General features: G+C 40.3%; 1 protein-coding gene across 2 annotated transcripts; it reads right to left on the bottom strand.

Annotated features, from left to right (window-relative positions):
• Positions 1-3,352: 3,352 nt before the first annotated feature.
• On the bottom strand, positions 3,353-12,196 carry tacc3 (transforming, acidic coiled-coil containing protein 3). Of its 2 annotated transcripts, none has more exons than XM_089004532.1 (17): positions 12,121-12,196; positions 11,149-11,317; positions 10,936-11,063; positions 10,807-10,853; positions 8,677-9,652; positions 8,539-8,593; positions 8,323-8,458; positions 6,837-6,895; positions 6,609-6,742; positions 6,492-6,534; positions 6,210-6,335; positions 4,918-4,985; positions 4,796-4,839; positions 4,557-4,717; positions 4,367-4,473; positions 4,146-4,266; positions 3,353-3,558 (listed from the first exon to the last, which is right to left on the bottom strand). In XM_089004532.1, exons 2-17 carry the CDS (start codon positions 11,314-11,316, stop codon positions 3,493-3,495), a joined length of 2,439 nt encoding a protein of 812 aa, XP_088860658.1. In that variant the 5' UTR covers position 11,317; positions 12,121-12,196; the 3' UTR covers positions 3,353-3,492. The 2 variants fall into 2 exon arrangements, with proteins under 2 accessions (XP_088860658.1, XP_088860659.1); XM_089004533.1 differs by having other exon boundaries at positions 12,105-12,177.
• Positions 12,197-12,904: the final 708 nt, after the last annotated feature.

Raw genomic sequence — 12,904 nt, 5'->3', positions numbered from 1 at the left:
GTTTACAAATGCCGCATAACCCAACCCTGTCAACAGGTGAGCTGTGATGATCATGAACTTTGTGTGATTTTGGGAACTGTGAAGTCTGCCCAATCTTGACGTCATTTTCAGTGAACGGTAAGTGGGAGTGTAAAACAAAATGGCTGCCAATGACGTGGATAAAAAGAGATTGACTATGCTTAATTTACCGGTTGTGGGCCATCAGAGCCTACAAGGCCTTCTCTGCTGGCCTAAAAATATCTGAATCACAGACTAACGTGGATTATATTTTGTCCATGAATTCTTACTAAATAATTCCAAATTGTCTTTCATCTTCCTTTCATTGCTTTTACCCTGTTGTGCTGCTTCCAGATGTGTGTTATCGTATTTAAGCATTTAACCAATCACATTTCAGACATCATTTGTTACCAGGGTCAGAAATCGACCTGTACACCTTCACAATCAGTTCTGCAATATTCAGAAAGTCTTGTTTTTGAGTTGGTGACGATTCCTGACGTCACGTCACGGAAGGAAGGCCCCTGACCGAGAAAAGGACACACAATGCATTTTGCGATACTTTGTTTGGTTTTTACACTTCGTGTTGATGGGGAAATTAGAAGGAAAACACAAATTAGCCCATTTCCAACGGAGCTTTGGCGCCATCTGCTGCCTTTGTCTGTGACTCGAGCAAGGCAAGACGTCTTTGCGTGACATCACAAACAAGTGGGCGGGACCTTCTGTAACTGGCCGCTTCCGGGTTCAATTTGAAGTCGTTTTTGGACACTTTAAATCATTTTTATTGGTATTTTGCATTTGACCAAAAATATCATCCTGTGTGTTTTGGGTATTTTAGATGTTATACAACGTTTTTCTGATGTCAGTTAGGAAACAAAAAAAGTGGTGTCGGTTGTCCTTTAACCAATCAGAGTACGAGTCGCAAACTATGATTGGCTCGTCACATGAATGGCTCGTCACTAGCCAATCATAGTATCACTAGCCGCTAGTGATAACAGTATGTGACAGGTTAAAAAGTACCTTGTTTAGTATTTTTGTTACTGGTAAAGCAAATCGCAGTTATATTGGTTTACAAATGGTATACATCTAAAATGTTTATTTAAAACGAGGACCAGACTGCTTCCTTTAGTGTTTCATGTCGGACCGATTTACATTGTTGGACAGGAAGTTTTAATGAGCATGCGTTTATATAACCTCTGGGCATTCGAAGTAAACCATGGTTGAGTGTAAATCTACACCGCTGTTAAAGCCATTTTCAAGAAGGACTTTTGAAGAATACATGGACATCATTAAGATTGGACACCTCTGAAGCTAGCAAAAATAGCAAATAATATTGCTATTGTGTGAGGTTATTATTAATCCACACCTTCATAGTACAAATGCAAGCAGTTTAATGACAGTAGTATTTCTTAAATTTCTTCAAGTCACAAGTTATTTCCTGTTCACGGTCACCCTCTAGTGGACATGTAGTAACATCACACCACACTCGCAGCTGATTGATTCAGACGTAGGTAAGAGTGACATGACCGGCCCGCCACTGTAATAACAATAATACGTTAAATTTATAAGCGCCTTTCAAACCTCTCAAAGACACTTTAAAGTCACAGGATAAGAACAAAAAAATTCTGCTGATGAGCAGCGGAACCCAAACGTACCAGCATTCACTCAACCCGGAAGTAATTTACCCACCTGCGCAAACACGCCCCCCAAACACTGACAACATTAATTACAAATACACAGACGAAATATTTAAAAGGTACAATTTAAATAATAGCCTAATACTCTGAGAACGTCTGTTGGCGGGCGTGTATCTTGATTGGTGATGGCATACACTTTTCTTTTTCGTCCCTCACTTTTTATTTTACAGTCGACCCCAACGAGACGACCAACGGCCCTTTTCTCATTTAAGCAATTTTAATTAATGTCCCCTTTTGGAGCGACAATTTCCTTTCAGTGTTATGGAAGCACATTGTCCCACTGTGGGAGGGAAGTGAGCAGACTTTGCGATGACTCCCAGAAGAAGAAGGGCCGCATTGTGGACCTGCTTGGTTTAGCTTTTATCCGGGGGTTTTGCACGAGGACGACGACGGAGAGGATTCACACCCCCCCTGGCCACAGGTGTTTCAAATGTTGTTTTAAAATTGACATTTGAATAAATGTAGGAACATGGTTAGGTCTCCGATACAGTCATATATGTAAAATCTTACGATTTGGTCGGGAGACTCCCGACTTTGACCACAATGTTCACTTGGTAAAGCAACTATTGACACAATACAGATAGTTATAATTTCTAAGGTGAAACAAAAGGAAATGTAAAAAAAAACTAAACAAATGTTTACACTAATTGAATATATATATATATAAGAGCATTTTATGTTTTGTTTACTTCTAATTTTCACTTACACGCTCACATTTAACATGTACCAGAGTCGCGAGTATGAAAATGTCCCGATTTATGATTTCTGAAACGTAACATGTACAGTTACATTAGTTGGTAACCTTAACTCGTCAAATAACTTTTTTTCGTGACCTATTTGGTTTTTATTTCCGTTATTGTTGAACGTTTTATTGGTCTCACTGTGCTCGTATTTTAAGGGCTACTTCGGAAAACTAGCATTTATGCTAATTCCGGCGCATTTATAATACGTACATCATTTAACATCGTTTGATGTTTTATGTTGCCTTGATTAATGTGCACCGTCCCAGTGAAATAAAATAAAAATAACCAACAATAAGGAGTAAATGAAATGTATTATAAAATGCTTGCTTTAGAAGCCTGCATGTGCTGGTGCCCCAGCAGTTTGGGAGGCATGATGAGGCTTGGCCAAATTGCACCAGATAATAATACTTTTCATTCATTTCATTTCATTTCTAAGCGCCTTTCAAAACTAAAGGTCACTTTACAGTCACGGGATACGTTTTGCGCCAGCATTCGCTCAACCTGGAAGTAACTCAAATATATAGAAAGCTAGCTACCTAGTCAATAGATAGCTAGCTAGATAGCTAATAGGTAGCTAGTGAGATAGCTAGCGAGATAGCAAATAAGGGGCAGTGTGGTCAATGACAAGAAATAGGCTGGGAAAAAAAACAATTTCTGACCCTTATTGTTTTACAAAAGTGTGTCGCCTATATATTAAGACATCCAGAATCAGTTTAAAAAATATATATGTCTCTGCTAGGTAGAATACAAAGTATTTTACTCTCAGGTAGTGTAAAAACCTGAAATTGAAAACGAATGTAGGCAAATGCTCCCTTCTGGTGCCTCTTTCTGTACATTACAAGCAGACTATATGTACATTACAAGCAGACGGTGTACTATAATTCTTACGGATTCACACACACAAAAAAAACAGCATAGTTTGAACAAGTTAATCATCTTTATTTATATTTTACAGTATTGTAAAAACATTGACAAAAGAACAAAATGTACCGAAACAAGAATGAAAGTGATAAGACCAGAAGCGAACAGACAATGAAATATGTACAAGTGCAGTCAAATCAACCCTTTTGGACGTTGCTGATGAGCTCATCACATAGTTTGGTCAGCTCTTCAGCCTCCTTCACCTACGAAATGAAATAAGCATTTTTTACTAAAAAAAAAAAAAAAAAAAAATACATACAGTAAAGTCTCGTTATATCGATATCGGATATATCGATAGTCCCGGTTATATCGATACTATTTCTATGCACGCACGGAGAAAATTACATGCAAACAGGGTCGGATATATCGATAGTCCCGGTTATATCGATATTTTTTCAGACTCCCTTGAATATCGATATAAGGAGACTTTACTGTACTTTAATTATAATACCATAGCACATTTATTATACATAAAATAAAGTATATTTTGTGTAGTTTTAAGGCTTAGAAAATTAGAAAGGGGGACCTGGGAACGGATTATTCTTATTTTAATGGTTTCCTATGGGAAATTATTTTTGGGGATACACACTGGGAACCAATTAAGTTCGTAAACCAAGGTATCACAATCCATGACAAATCAACACGATCACTGACTTCATCATAATGTATGAAGGTAAAGGTGGGCGAATGCTTCAAAATTCAATAGAAAAAATTTCAATAAGTAAAAATGTAATCAATACATTTTGGCCAAGTCTGTGTCATCGATTCAAACATGTTTGAGTATATTCACCTTCTGATCCAGGTTCTTCTCCAGCGAGTGCACTTTCATCTGCTCGCGCCGCAGCTGGACTTGCAGCGCCGACACTTCTGCCTTGTTTTTGGAGCGCACCTCAGCAATTTCCTCATTGGCTCTATTGGGAGAGATCAAGCGTTGAGGTGAGCGAGGGAAGATTCGTTTAGATTGACTCTCACTAACGACGCAATCTTTTGATTGTTTTTTTTTTTTTTTACTGGCTAATTTTTTCCTCGGCGTGGGCTTTCAGGGTTTGGTAGCGCTTCTCGTCCTTCTTGATCCTATCCAGGTAGTCCTGAGCACAAGCCTTTAGGGTTTCCTCATTCTGCAAACGGAAACGCGATTGATCCAATGTCACATGGCACAGACGCTTGGTTGATGTTATTCAACCAAGAAAGCGATTTTTACCTTTTTGTAACCCTCGATGATTTCCTTGTACTTTTCCAGTCGTCTAAAAAGATCCGAGAGCGATCTCTCCATGGCGTTGAGGTCACTGGAGACCTGCTCTTTTTCCAACAGGACCTCGTTGAGCTTAGTCTGCGATACCTCGCGTTCCTTTTCTTGGTCCGCTGAACGACAGCCGTAGAGAGACGTACATTTTTTTTAGCCACAATGCTCGATCATGTGCAATTTATTTGAAAACTCACCCATCATTTTCGCAATGAGGAGCTCGAATTCTGCAATTATTTTCCTGTTAGAAAAGGGCAAATCTCAGCTTTTATTTATAAACAGTGCTATGTCATGAAAAATGTGCACCCCCCCCCCCTACCTCATTTCCTGACCATCGCCATGTAACTGGTCGTACTTTGCGCACAGTTGATCCTCTTTTGTCTTGGCCTGTCGAAAAAGACAAGTTTACTTTAGCATAGATGTCTAGCTATATTGCTAATAGAAAGAAGTAACAAATAGACAGAAAGCTAGCCATCTATTAGCTATATAGCTAGCTAGCTATTAGCTGGCCATATTGCTAACAGATAGAAGCAACTCAAATAGGAAGCTAGCTATCTATTAGCCATATAGCTAGCTATCTATTAGCAAGGTGTGTCGCTAATAGATAGAAGGAACACAAATTGATAGAATGCTAGCTATATATTAGCTATATAGCTAGCTAGCTATTAGTGGTATAGCTAGATAATAGATCTTTTCCTTTCGGCTTTTCCCTTGAAGAGGTCGTCACTGCAAATCAGTGTCCTCCATCTTTAGAGGTTTGATCCGCATGTTTGTTTTGCCAAGCTTTTATTTCTGATGCCCTTCCTGACACAACCCTCTGTATTTATCCAGGCTTGGGACCGGCACAAGAAGACTTATGTCCCTTTGTGACTACAGAACAAGCCACTAGCTAGATAATAGATAGCTGGCTATATCGCTAATAGACAGAAGTAACTCAAATAGATAGAAAGCTAGTTATCTATGAGAAAGCTAGTTATCTATGAGCAATATAGCTAGCTATATCGCTAGTATATAAGTAACTCAGATAGAAAGCTAGCTATCTATTAGCTATATAGATAGCTATCTATTATCGGTATAGCTAGGTATCTGAGCTACATAGCAATCCATCTATCAGCGATATAGATAGCGATCTATTATCTAGCTATATTGCTAATAGATAGCAGTAACTCAAATACATAGAAAGCTCGTTATCTATTAGCGATATAGCTAGCCATCTATTAGCAATATAGCTAGCTATATTGCTAATAGAAGTAACTCATATATAGATAGAAAGCTAGCTATCTATTAGCAATATATATATATATATATATATATATATATATATATATATATATATATATATATAGCTATATCACTAATAGCTATCTATTTGAGTTACTTCCAGGTTGAGTGAACGTTGGCGCACGTGGCTGCCGCTGCTCACTCACAGAAAAACTTATCCTGTGACTGTAAAGTGACCTTGAGATTTTTGAAAAAGGCGCTTAAATAATTTTTGTTATTATTCCCCCGGCCCCCCGAGAGACAGTTGGACATAACAAAACGACACAAGGAGGTGATGGGCATTCACAAAGCGGCAGTAGGAGAAACATATTATCCGAAGTAAGGTCATACCTCAGCCTGGATTTTAGCAACGGCTGCATCCATGTCTTTCTGACTGTACTTGAGCACGTCAATGATATCTTCTGTGTTTGCAGGCTGCGAGAAGGCTGGAATGAGGCTCTCCAGCATTTGGGGGGTCTGCAGGACAGGTCAACAAAAACACGGTAAGCATTTGATTTCATGTCCCCAGTCACCACGAGTCAATGAAAAAGGAAAAAAAAAAAATCCATTTTAAATGTTCTTTACAACCAACAATTGGTGATGGGCGGACTGATGAAACAAGTGGTGACTCACGGGAGCTGTAGTAGAGTCTTCAGCCATCGGTAGGGTTTCAAACCTTAAATTAGAACAAAATGCCACAGTTGAGATTTTAAAACATGACATAATTTGCCCCTTTGTTAATATTCATACCGTGAAGCCAGAGAAGTAGGGTAAGGAGCCTGTGATAGAAACCCAGGAGCGCCTCCACATTTTTTCGGGCTGTCCCTCAACAGGGGGTCGAACTTTAGGTACAAGGACTGTTTGCGCAGTGCTGACTCCTTGAACTGATTGCATAAAAAAAAAAAAAGTGAAATATTTCAACAAATAAAACATTGGGAAATTGTGTAAGATTGCTGACAGATTTATTAAATCACTCACGCTGCTTGAGCCAAACTGTTCGAGGTAGTCGATTTGCCCCTCAAAGTTGTTGCACATGACTAAGGAAGAATTAAAAGAAATAATTGAGCCAGCTTGAACTAAAAAAATATTTCATATGTGATAACAAAAAATAAAGAATAACTCACACAATTCCTGCACAAACATACAATGAGAATCCAAAAACTGTTATGTCCAAACTTGAGCAAGAAGTCCTTCCACGTCATTTCATAACTTTTGGTATTTTTGTTTTCATTTTATTCTTTAATTTCAGCTCCCACATAAACCAGAAATTATGGTATACATTTTCTTCAGTGAAAGTCCTCCTTATGCGAGCATGAATTTGTGGTAAAAATAATTTAAAAAAATGCTAATTGGAAAGCAGCTACATGCAATACCAAGTTGAAAAGATGATTTAACAATATGCAGTGATACCTCGGCTTACGAACTTAATTGGTTCCCAGATAGTGTGTGTGTAAGGCGAAAAGTTCGTCTGCCAAACATTTATTTCCCATAAGAAACCATTAAAAATGAGAATAATCCGTTCTCTTGTCCTCATAAAACATAATTTTCTACTTAGTAAGCCTTAAAACGACACAAAATGTACCTTATTTTATATATAATGTGCTATGGTATTGTAATTAAAGAAATACTTTTCTGTATAGAAGAGTTGTTTTATTTACCTTTGTGATTGTCGTTGATGTAGTTAATGATATCCGAGTGAAGTTGCCGTGCTTTCTTGGCAATAATACCCTCACTCACTGTCCCCTGCTAGCTGCTTTTCGTTAAACCAAATCAACAGAAGCTTTTTAACATCATCAATTGCCTGAGACCGTTGCTTAGACAACACAGAAACACCCATAGCCACACGTAGCAATAGCCGAATTAGCATACTGGTACTGGGACACTAAGTCACACAAAGGCACACCTTGTTCGTGTTTTTCGATGATCTCCTTTTCTTTTATGTCCTCTCCGGCTTAAGGCGAGCCCTGTGGTGGTTTTTTTTTTCGGTCTCATAATGGCAAAAGTACTCCACTCGATAACAAACCACGTCTGCAGTCAAAGAAAGTGGGTGTAGAAAACTAGTCCGTCAGCCACCGTGGCACTGTTCGACCGTGTGGTTTGGTGTTCATCCGCCAAAAACTAGTCCAGCAGCCACCGTGGCGCTGTGTGGTTTGGTTCGTCCGCCGAAAACTAGTTCGTATGGCAAGATTATTTTCTCACGAATTTCGTAAGGCAAAAAGTTCGTGAACTAAAGCATTTGTAAGCCGAGGTATCACTGTACAGTAAAGTCTCGTTATATCGATATATCGATAGTCCCGGTTATATCAATACTATTTCTATGCACGCACGGAGAAAATTATATGCAAACAGGGTCGGATATATCGATAGTCACGGTTATATCGATATTTTTTCGGACTCCCTTGAATATCGATGTAACGAGACTTTACTGTATATAAAAAATAATGATACAAAAAAATGTACTCACACTCAGTGCCAGGCACAAACATTTCAGTAATGTTTGAGGGGCTAGTCTGCGGTTGTTGTTCGGCTAAATCGTCTGCAACCTTCTCAGCTTTGCTGGGTGAATCCCACTCATTGAAACAAGCAGACTCCTCAACTTTCTACCAGTAACAGAAAAAATTATATTATTATAGACGGAATAACACAGAATGGTCGTTAATGAGGCAACGGTTCACTGTACCTGCTCTTGTAGCGCTTCAGCGGTGGCTTCCGGAGTAGAGGCGCTCTCATTGGCCCTACAAATAAGAAAGATGCATATTTCAAGGTCAACTGCGAGACAAAAAAACTCCGGGGAGATTTTTTTCGGATGTTGGCATACTGAGCAGGTGTCTCAGGTGTGGTGTTGTGTTCAGGGTTGGGGTCCAGATTGTGCTTAGGAGAGTTGCTGACGTTGGAATTTGTGCCAAAGGGGTTAAAGTTGGGGTCATCGAACTTTTCAAGGTCAAAAGAATACAAGGCTTTGGGGGCACTGGCATCGTCGCTGGCCGACGACTTGTCCGCATCGCCCGCTGCCGCCTTGGTGTCGGAGGAAGACGTCCCTTCTTTGGACATGTGTCCAGGTGGTTTTCTGCCAAATCTCTTAGGCGGGGGTTTCTGTTTGACCTGGCCGCAATCAAAGTTGGACTCCGGTTTGATCGGACCTGCCTCGGTGGGCGAGGCTGCGAACGCCGGCTCCGAATCGGCGTGTGACTCATGGATCGCTTCTTGGACGGTGATCTCCTGGATCGCTTCTTGGCCGGTGATCTCCTGGATCGCTTCTTCATCTGCAGGTTTTATCGGGGATTCCTCCGCGGGGGTGTCACTATCTGCTGCCTTGCTCGACAGGACTGGGGAATTCTGGATTTTAGAGCCCCCGGTTGCAAAAGGATCACAACTGTCAAAATCAAAGTCATAAGTGCCTTTTGCTAAAAGGGGCGTATCTTCCTCCAAATCCAGAGACTTTTTGTCGCCTCTGGGAGGTGTCTTAGCGGGGTCAGGATCTTGGTCCACGGCCGGGACCTTCAGCACCGTGACCACGCTGCTCTCCGCAGAGCTGACCTCGGCGGAGACGTTGACGAGGGAGCTCTCCACCGAGCGGGTGAACGGCAGAGTCTCATCCAACATCAAATCTTGGGGCTCCTCACATTTACTCTGTGGTTGTTTGGGAGAAGGGTTTTCAACAAGAGGCTTCGGAGGGGAGACAACCATCTTATTAGAACCCTCAAAAGGGTTGATGTCGTCCAGGTTGTCCAAGTCTAACTGATAAACTCCTTTGCTTTGGATTGGCATATCGTCATCAGGATAGGAAGTCGATTCTGTGGCAAAAGAAAAGAAAATGAGAGTATATAACATCTGCTTTTTCGGCAGCCGAACATGCCAGCACTGTTTTTAATTTGGGAGGAATATCAATGCCATTTTACTGTCATCGCTGGACAGCTTTGAGGCGATTGTGCTTTTTGGGGCCTTTAATGGGCAGCATTTTCACAGCTCCGCTTAGTTCAGCAGAAAGGTCAGTGTCGTTGGACAGTCTGCAGCTTGGAATTGAAGCTGATTTACGTGGGACAGGAGATGTGAGACAGTAACTTTTCGTCAATGGATACTACAGCTTGGTGTTTGCTTTCAACATTTAGTCATTTCTAATTACAGTAAAGTCTTGTTATATCGATATCGGTTATATATAGCGATAGTACCGCTTATTACGATACTATTTCTATGAACGCAAGGAGAAAATTACATGCGCGCAGGGTCGGATATATCGATAGTCCCGGTTATATCGATATTTTTTCGGACTCCCGAGAATATCGATATAACGAGACTTTACTGTAATTTAATTGTCATATATTTACATGATCCAAGTTAAGTTACTTCCGGGTTGAGTGAAGGCCTAGCTAGCTATCTGTTAGCTGTCTATTAGCCAGCTAGCTTTCTATCAGAGTTACTTCCGGGTTGAGTGAAGGCCTAGCTATATATCTGTTAGCTAGCTTTCTATCCAAGTTAGTTCTATCTGGCTAGCTAGCTAGATAGCTTTCTATCAATTGAGTGAACGCTGGCGCGTATGACTGCCGCTGCTAACCAACAGAAAAACTTCTTTCTTTCCCCTTCATCACTTTGCTTCTGCGAAATGTACATTTCTCCACTGCGAGACTAATAAAGGCTAACCCAATCCAAGAAAAACTTTAACCAAGTGAGCACCCAAATTATAGCAACAAATGTGACCACCACAGGGCCTAAGTCAAGAAGTACCACCTGAATATAAGTTCTAGCATTAAGACAGCAAAATAAAGCTCCGAAGCCCAATCTGCGGTAGAAACATTCCTACTTGTACTCAAATTAGTAATCAGTCAGGCTGCACCAATTTGATAAGTCCAAAATGAGAACGAGTGAGAGCCAGACATTTCACATGAAAAGACTTTAAAAAAAATAGGCTAAAAATTATCCTTTTTAAAGAACAACAAGAATACTACAGTACCTTGTGCGGGACCATCTTGTTGGTTTGAGATCTCTTGTGGCACAGTGCTGTAAAGGAAGAGGAACATTTTTTTTCTTTTAAATGGTTCTTTGCGCCATAGACGTATTGTAATGTAGTGAACGCACATACATTGTAACGTCCAAATTCAGGGACTCCAGAGCTTTTGTGCACTCATCCACACTTGTCATTTGAAGCACCTTTGCAGGAGATAGAATCCTTTTCGTAACTGGATCCCTTCGCGGTGTCTGGAAACAAACCTAAACAGCATAGAAAGGTTTAGTGATAAGTAGAATGTAAAAAAAAAAAGTTAAGAGAAGGCTTGTGATGGCGTGCTAGGGTTACCTTCACGCCTTTCGGCATAGCCTTGCTGGGGAGGTTCTCTGTCTGCCGCAGGATGGACGGCCTCCCGGTCGGCTGGTCGAGCTCAAAAATGTCCCCGCTTGTGCTGCTGTGTTTTCCTCCTCTGGGGCAGACGCCGCGGTTCTCATCGTTCACCTCAACAGAGCTCATCCTGTGTGCACAGAGGAACACGGGTTATCCACAACTCACACATACAGTGGGGTGCAGGGTGGGGGGTGTTTGGTAAACCTGCACCCAGTTGATAAGAAAATGTCAAAAGTGGTACCAAAATGACGATGAGTGAAAGTCAAAGGTTCTGCCTGAGAAGTAGAGGTTTTGTGTGAAGCACAATTTTCTGAATAAAACGACACAGAGAAATTGCTACGTTTGACTATTCTTACAAGAATGGGAACCCCAAATAATACATTTAAGTGTGTACATTATCACTGCGTTTAAAATTGTATACTATACACTACTTTAAAAATAGTTTGGTGTAGCCTGTCCCCATGCGGCCAATTTTGTTATGTAAACGCGAAAACGACGCCCTAATAAATTGTACATCACGTGACATCGTCACGAGTTGAACCCTGTCAAATTTTCGCATCGCGTTGTCACGGACAAAATAAAACAACGTCATTTGGTCATCATTTGAGAACAAAATATACGTCTTTGTCACATTACGAAATGTGGACACCCATGTCGTTTCAATTCATTGTAGTCGACGCACGATGAAACGCAAGGAAACCTTAGAGGTGGATTGTACAAGAAAATATATTCAAACGTAACAAAGCGAATTTATAACATCCCTTTTACCGCTTGCGTTCGTTTGAGCACACATTGTAGATGAACGGTATGGTAACAGTTATAATGGTAGGCAACTTTAGTTCGATAGTCCCGGTAAATTCGCCAAACAATGATGGGAATCAATAATTAGCTCGTAAAAACAACAACCCACAAACCTGATCTGCCACGTACCTCAAATCGAACTCCCCGAAAAGAAAATCCCGAATGGAAAATAAGACAGACTGACTTGCCTTCGCGAACCTCTCGAGTTCCCGGTGAGAGAAGACGGTTTGGATTTTAAACGCTGTGGAAAGGACCAATAAGGTTCTTTGAGCATTCGTACGAGCCAATCACGTGCAACCCGGAAATGACACATCTACGCCTGTCCCCCATAATATAAAACAAAGCCTACATTATTCATAGTTCAGACTACACTACATTATTTTAAACCTCAAAACGAAATCTGGTCGGACTAATCTCTAGTGTATTTAATAATTTATATTTGCTTATTTTAAAAACACTTTCAAATTCAATCATGTATTTTGTTTTGATTTGTACTACCCGTGATTATTAAAACACACACACATCATCCTTCGATTTAGGCATAATTATTGAGTGTTTAAAATGTGTTTTAAGTGTAGCCTTCATTCCAGGCACGAAGCATTACATATTCAGCAGTACGTTTTGTGGCCTTTATTTTGTAATTATAAAAAACGCTGAGTCAATTATTGGGGGGTGATTTACCTCACTAAATAACGATGGTAGATTTTATTGTAAATAAAAAAATTACAATTGTGGTGTAATCGTGGACAATAACATTACAGGGTCACTTGATGACGACATCAACAAGGGGCGGGGCGTCGAGAACCAGACCATAGTTTCACACGTTAACAACAGTTTGAGCCACCTGTGCCTCATTTGATAACTCGACAAAAATAACATGCAATATCTGTACATACATATTCATAATTTTTCA

This window comes from Hippocampus bargibanti, linkage group LG09, assembly GCF_051943395.1.
Source record: "Hippocampus bargibanti isolate YZ-2025 linkage group LG09, ASM5194339v1, whole genome shotgun sequence".
Taxonomy (NCBI): domain Eukaryota; kingdom Metazoa; phylum Chordata; class Actinopteri; order Syngnathiformes; family Syngnathidae; genus Hippocampus; species Hippocampus bargibanti.
This window is presented reverse-complemented; position numbering and strand designations above follow the sequence as displayed.

Bases quoted from the DNA above. Each gene is read 5' to 3' on its own strand.
- tacc3 (XM_089004532.1), bottom strand. From the start codon at position 11,316: ATGAGCTCTGTTGAGGTGAACGATGAGAACCGCGGCGTCTGCCCCAGA. The intron at 11,064-11,148 runs GTAACCCTAGCA...TATGCTGTTTAG, and splicing joins CTATGCCGAAAGGCGTGAAG to GTTTGTTTCCAGACACCGCG. The intron at 8,594-8,676 runs GTATGCCAACAT...TCTTATTTGTAG, and splicing joins ACACCTGAGACACCTGCTCA to GGCCAATGAGAGCGCCTCTA.